This window comes from Furipterus horrens, unplaced genomic scaffold, assembly GCF_987537825.1.
Source record: "Furipterus horrens unplaced genomic scaffold, mFurHor1.1.pri manual_scaffold_3, whole genome shotgun sequence".
Taxonomy (NCBI): Eukaryota; Metazoa; Chordata; class Mammalia; order Chiroptera; family Furipteridae; genus Furipterus; species Furipterus horrens.
Genome location: NW_028327173.1, coordinates 204,102,990 through 204,109,795, shown reverse-complemented (window position 1 = coordinate 204,109,795; position 6,806 = coordinate 204,102,990). Strand labels below are relative to the sequence as shown.

The 6,806-nt window shown below is 54.1% G+C and overlaps 1 protein-coding gene across 2 annotated transcripts in view; it reads left to right on the top strand.

The window, feature by feature from the left end:
* Positions 1 to 4,845: 4,845 nt before the first annotated feature.
* Positions 4,846 to 6,806, top strand: part of ITPK1 (inositol-tetrakisphosphate 1-kinase) — a 136,316-nt gene continuing 134,355 nt past the window's right edge. The window contains exon 1 of one of the 2 annotated variants that reach the window (XM_090271330.1): positions 4,846 to 5,642. In XM_090271330.1, the coding sequence (XP_090127456.1) occupies positions 5,548 to 5,642 (95 nt within the window). In that variant the 5' untranslated portion in view covers positions 4,846 to 5,547. The remainder of the gene's footprint in view (positions 5,643 to 6,806) is intronic. The other variant, XM_090271331.1, reaches the window with a different exon arrangement.

The following is a 6,806-nucleotide window of genomic DNA, read 5'->3' as shown; positions in this document are numbered from 1 at the left end:
CCTCCTCAGCTGGCTTGCTGGTTCCTCCACCCCTCCCTAACCTCTGGACCTTGTCATGCCGCTGGGACCCATCCTTGAACTTTACTCTGACTACACTCGCACCCTTGCTGACCTCATGCCATCGCGTAGTTCTAAGTTCTGTCTCTACGCTGACTACTCCTGGTTTTACGTCTCTAGATTCCTGCCCCTCAACTCCAGAGTCTGAGCTCCACCTGCCTACTTGACGCTCCGCTCAGGTGGCAGGTGTCTCCGTTTTAACCCGTCCCAAATAGGATTCCTGACTTCAGCTCGCAAGCCTTTACCTCCTGCCCCCTTCCCGTTTCAGTCGCGGGTAGCAGCTCCTTTTTCCCAGCTGCCCAGGCACAAAGCCTCTGCCGGCCCGGGATTCTCTCTGTCTCTCAAACCCTGCATCCCACCCAACAGCAAATCCTGTTGACTCTCCCTTCAAGCTGTCCCCAGAACCTGACCCCTTCTTGCCACCTTCACTACTACCCGGCTCTGGGCTCCCTCCTCTCCCACTCTTCCCTCCTGAGCTCATTCTGCTCCAGCCAGACTGGCTTCCTCACTGTCTCTGGTCAACGCCAGGCTGGCACCTACCTTAGGGTACTCACTGCTCTCTGCTCCAGAGCTCTTAAACCACATATCTATCTGCAGGATTTGCTTACTCATCTGTGCCACCTTTTTACTCAAATGCCACCTTCCAGTAGGATCTGCTCTGAGCACTGGATTAAGACATGACCCCAGGGTCAAATATATGGTGATGGAAGGAGACTTGACTTTGGGTGGTGAAAACACAATGCCGTATACCAATGATGGATTATAGAATTGTACACTAGAAACATATCTTATTGATCAATGTCACCCCAATAAATGTAATAAAAATTTTTTAAAGTTATGCCAAAGAAAGATGGCCGCCCGTTTCCTGTCTCTCTTCGTATGCTTGATTTTTTTGAGCATGTATCACTTACTAATATGCTATAGAATTGATTCACTTATTTTGTATATTTTTGTCTACCTTGTCAATGTAAGAAACATCCAAACCTGTGGAGAATTTTTTAGTTTGTTTGTGCCAAACAGAGGATACATCTGGAAGCAAGAGCTCAACAGACTGAGAGAAATGCTTTCAAGAAATGCGCTTGCAGCTGCCTTTATGCATTTGGGATTAAGGGGAGAAGTAAGGAAGATTACAAGGAGGGAGAAAGCAAGACGGGTCGGGTTGGATCACATGGTTGTTAAGGAGATTGTGTGCTCCCTGGAAGGGGGTCAGGCTGTGGAAGGAGGAGCCTGAAAAGTAATTTCAAAGGTGTGTTAACCTAGACGCACAGAAACAATGGACAGGGTTTACTTTAGGCAAAGATTAACCTTTTACTAAAGAAGTTACATGCCTGGGATATGACTACCCACCGTGACCTTCCCAGTGAGGAATTTATGATCAGATTACTTTCCATAAAACCTCTTTCTTTTTTTAATCCACAGCCCCATGAGAAAATAAATTCCAAGAGGACAGAGATTTTTCAGTATCCTAGTGCCCAGAATACTGCCTGGCACACAGTAGGTGTTTCATGACTATTTTTAGTGAATGAATGAATGAACAGATATCATCAGATTGATCATTTTAAAGGCAGGCAGGGGTTCATGTAATAACAGTGGTGCCTAACACTCATTAGGCATGTCTGATACAGCCCTTCAGGAATTTAGTTCCTTCACAAATCTACAGTCCTTTATGAATTTACACTCATTTAAACTTCTCAACAATCTTATGCACTGGGTTTGAGAGTCACTTCCATTTAATAGATGATAAAACCATGATTCATATAGATTTATTAACTCTCCCACAGTCACACAGATAACAAGGCCATGCCCATCTGGCTGCATCTTGAACTAGCACATTTAACTACTTGTGCCAAACTGGTGCAGGATGGTATATACCACAATTTACTTAATCAGTCTCCTACTAATAGACAACATCTTATGGTTCTCAGATGAGGCAGGTAAGGCTCAGAGAGGTTAAGACACTTGTTCAAAGTCACACAGCTAGAATTCAAGTCCATCAGCTGAATCTGATGTCTGAATTCTCAATCACTACATCGGCTCACCTGCCAAAGCCACCGCCATCTCTCCCAGGAGAAGGACTAGCATTAGCAGAGCTTTCCAGGTGGGCCCACTTCTGCCCCTTGGCAACATCCTTCCTCCCCAAGCCTCTCCCTCTGCCACAGTTCCTCTCCCAGCTCTGGAATCCTCTCCCAGGTGCCTCTAGCCATGGACATACAACAACCCACTTTGTCCCTTCATGGTTCACCCGTGTCCCAGAGCAAATGTAGGTGTCGCCGGGTTCTTGTTCTAGAGTTTACCACCTTTGCACCTCTTGAGTCAGAGAGCCCAGGGACTACCTGGGGGACTTATCTGACATTAATATATTCAGTCACTTTTATTGAGCACTTCCACCTGCTAGGCACCATTTGAGGGCATTTGGCTTCACCTAAACCCAGAAAGAACCTGCTGTGTTGAGGGATACAATGGTGAGCAGAGGAAAACACAGTCCCTGCCCTTGAAAGGCTGACAGTGTAGTGGGGGGACAAACATTGTCAAGTATTCAGCCTAAGAGTCCAGTGTGACTTCCACCGTCACTGAAGGTGCAGAGTGCTAGATGGCTGAGATGCCAGAAAGATACCCCTGGGCTGAGAGCTGGCAGATGGATTAATAAGCAAGGAAAGAAAAGAATTTTTTAGAAAAAGGGACTGCATATGTAAAGGCCCTGGGGATAGCAGGGACCACAGGAAGTCAGGATGGCTGGGGCAGAGTGAGCGTAACTTGGTGGGAGATGAGGCTGGGAGGTCTTGGCCTTGCCAAGTTTTGGTGTTATCTCAAGTACAGTGGGCTCTGTCTGTGCTGGAGTGGGGTGGAGGATGGTAGTGGTGCCTATGGGCCGGATCAAATCCCATTTACATTTGAAGACAGTTCTGGCTGAAAAGCAAAGAACAGGCTATCAGGGACTAAAGGGAACACACAAGTGGGAAAGGTCTATGGGCTTAGTAGCACTGAGGAAATGGAGGAAGTAGTAAATCTGAGAAATATTGGACCCAAGGCAATGCTCCTCTCTGTGGTCAGTCCATGTTCAAAGACCCGTTGATGGGCAAGGCTGGGGTAGGCAAGAAGGCCCACTTCACTGGTCAAGGCGGAATGCTCTAAAGGGTGCTTCTAGCCCTGGAGCTTCCTGTGGGATAACTAGGATCTTAAAAGACATAAAAATTTACAAGTTCCCATTCTCAATGGAGAAGCCTGAGGCCAGGACTTGCCCAAGGCTGGAGAACCGTAGGCTGAATCCCTGTCCCAACAGTGCCTGGGGAAGATGCTGCTCTACCCTGGGTAGGGGTCCCAGGGTTCAGAACCGGTTCTTTCACGTCCCTCTCACAACTCCAGAAGGAGGGGGAGCGTGAGTTTGGGGGGACCTCTTGGTTTGGGGATGCTGCTCCTAGCTTCCTCACCCACGTACTTGCTCTGTGACTTTGGCAAGTCTCCTTTCCTCTCTTACCACTTCTTACTGGTAACACAGGAAGTTGGAGTAATCAATGACTCTTAACCTTTGGAGATTAAAGAACCTTTATTGAAAGCTATGACCATTATGCACATAATTTCTGGCAGCTGCAGGGGTCCTGAAGCTCTGAGGTTGGGCATGGTGGCGACTTACCTGGGCCTCAGGTTAAGAGTCCTTGGTGAGGCAGAACGGGCACCATTTCTGAAGGCCTGCTTGAGGACCAGTGTACTAGCCTGTTCTAATCCTCACCAAGGTCCTTCTAAGGCAAGCATCCCTTTCCCCACCTGGAGACAGAACTTAGGCTGGAAGAATCTGAACTGGGACCCCACCACCACCCCATGCCGGGTCTTTGTGAAGCCAATGACCATTCTCTCCATTACAATGACAGACATCTCTACTCTCCTTTCCCCGCCCCCCACCACACCCCCAGAACACCATACAGTTTAGACTTCACAGCTGGAGCCCCGATAAGGCCTGAAATGTTCTCTGGAGGCAGGGCTTATTTGAGAGGTAAGGTGGAGAGGACCTGAGGCTCAGAGAGGCTAAGTGGCCTGCAAGGTCACACAGCAAGTGTGCAGTCTAGCGGAGAGGTGGAGATAGAGGACAGGTATCATCATTACTTCTTAAGTCCCAGAGTGGAAAAGCCTCACCTCGTTGGAACTTGGAAAACCAAGGGAAAGGGTGGGGAAGGTTGCAATCACGGGAAGAAGGCACGCCCCTAGGGCTTGGGCACGGTGGGCTGAGGCTGTGAATCAAAGGTGCTGAGGCTGACGCGGACCTCGCACCCCAAAAGGAAGGGGTCTCCTGAAAGTGTAGTACCCTTATCCTTTATGTTTTTAGTCCCGCTCCTTTCCCCCCTCGGTGGAAAGGGACCCGGAGTGTGAGTCAATGGCCTAAGCCTGAAAAGGGTCCTGGGTGTTCAAGTCCCCGCCCCGGGGACCAGTATCCTAGGCCTGAGTCTGTTGTCCTCGAGGGAAGAGAGGTGATCTCACTGGACGTCTGGATCTCCCACAGCCTGCTATGGCTCGCGATGAATTAACCTTGGGGGAGGGACTCAGTACAGAAACGCTTTTGATGAATGAAAACTCAGTGGCTCAATCACTCCTAAAAAGCAGGCAGAGAATGCTCACACCGCCGCTTTTAAGAGTAAAGCCATTTAGAAAAGGCCGCCCTAAATCCAGCCCTACGTCCCCCTGCCGCAAGCTCCGCAGCCTGAACCCCGACACAGACAGGCACCACGTTACTAGGCGGGGAAAGCGCGGCGCCTTTAAGAGGTGGCGGGCGGCACTGCCCCCTGGCGGTGGACGCGGCCCCGCTTCCTCCGCCCCGGCGGGTCCCGCGGGCCTGCCGGCTGGGTCAGCACGCCGCCGCCGCGGGGGCCGGATTCGGCGAGTGCGCGCCAAGACGAGGACAAGAACGTGGAGGAAGTGGCGGCGGCGGCGGGTGAGGACCGCATGCGGCCGCGTGCGCCCCGCCGGGGTCCGAGCTCCGGGAAGGGCACGCGCCCAGCTCGGAACGGCCGTATGCGCCGCCCGGGGCTGGGGGGTGGGCCCGCTGCACAGGCAGGGCAGGAGGAGGGCCTGGAGGCGGCGAGCAGTCCGAGCGCGGGGCCGAGTCTCCGCCGCCGCCGCCGGAGGGCGGGTTGCTCGGCTTTGGACGGCCGGAGGGACACGGGCTGGGCGGCGCCGGTGAGCCAGGGCCTCCCATTTCTCCTCCAGGCCCGGCCCCGGTGCGGCGCTCGCGAACTTGCGCGCCGGCGAGCCCCGCGGGCGAGCGCCAGGGGCGGCCCCGGAGCGGCTGCAGCCAGTAGCACGCCGCGCTGAGCGCCGCTCCCCCGCCCGGGCGTCCGCCCCGCCCCGGCCCGCCCCTCCCAGCAGGACTGCGCCGGGAGCCCCGTTCCGCGTCCCCGCCGTCGGGAGGAGGTGCCCGCACACTCGCGGCGCGCGCCGGGCCGCCAGACTTGGCCTGCGGAGCATTTCCTCCGGACCCGAGCTGCCCGCCCGAGGAGGAAGATGCAGACCTTTCTGAAAGGGAAGAGAGTTGGCTACTGGCTGAGCGAGAAGAAAATCAAGAAGCTCAATTTCCAGGCCTTCGCCGAGCTGTGCAGGTAAGGAGGGACAGGGCTCCGGTGCCCGGGGACCCCGGCCCGACTCCCGCTCAGCCCCGGCGGCTCTTCTGGGAGGTGAGAGCAAAACGGGAAGGAGCGGTGCGCGAGGACGCGAGTCCGAGGAGCCAGGTGGCTGTGCTGGCCGCCGGCTGCGATCGAGGGAAGCGGCGGCCAGTGTGGGCGGTGTGGCACGGACCAGGGCTCTCAGGTGCACTGTGACCCCGGTGGGGAGTCCTGCAGCCGCCCAGGGCGCGGTGGGAGCGCTGCTAAAGGTGGCAGAGGGACCTGAGAAACGGGGGGGACTCAAGCTCTCTGCCTGTGGCCGGAGGTTACTTTTGGGTTGGAGTGTTTTTCTTCCGTTGTTCCGTTCCCTTCTCATGGAGAAGAGCGCCAGTGGTCGTCTGTTCGCGGACCACCTACTACGTGCCCAGCGAGTGCGGCTCTCGAAGCTGTCATTGCATGTGGCTGGGTTAAGTCCACGGGAAGCGAGTAGCAGCCCTTGGCAGGTATCGTGGTGATTTGCTGTCTCATTAGAGCCTCACACCAGCCTTGAGAATTGGTGATGATTCTGGGCCACGTGTCCGAGAAGGGGGATCGACTGCAAAGAGGTGGGGGTGCCATGCCAGGGGCCCCGGAGCTAGACAGTGGCAGGTGCAGAGGAGGTGCTCAGCGGTATAGGATAGCCTTTCTCTGCTTGCCCCCCTCCCCACCCCCCATGCTGGTGCTCAATGGTGGAGGCTTAAGTGTTTGAATAAGATGGTATTCTTAATCCATTACAGGAGCAGCCAGTGTTGGGTCAGGTATAACTCACCTTGCCCAGCAACTGTGGCTTTGCCGTTGAGAAGCTGTGAGTTAAATCCTGTTCTCAGTGAAAGCCTAACAATTCCGGGTTCCACAAGCCTTTTGCAAACTCTAGGTGGAAACCTTTCGTCATGCTGGGTCTCCAGTTGGTAGATCTGAATCTTTTTTTTTTCCTTTTCTTTTTTGGGATCAGGCAGTGGGTTTATTGAAGGAAAAAGGGGGGAGGGGAAAGGGGAGAGGCAGCTCCCGGACCAACTCAAGGGCCAGTGGGAGCAAGGGGAATGGGGAATGGGGACTCCTGGTCCTCCTCGTGGGCTCGTAGGAGTCCCCTGTAGATCTGATTCTTGAAAATGGGCCCTGCTT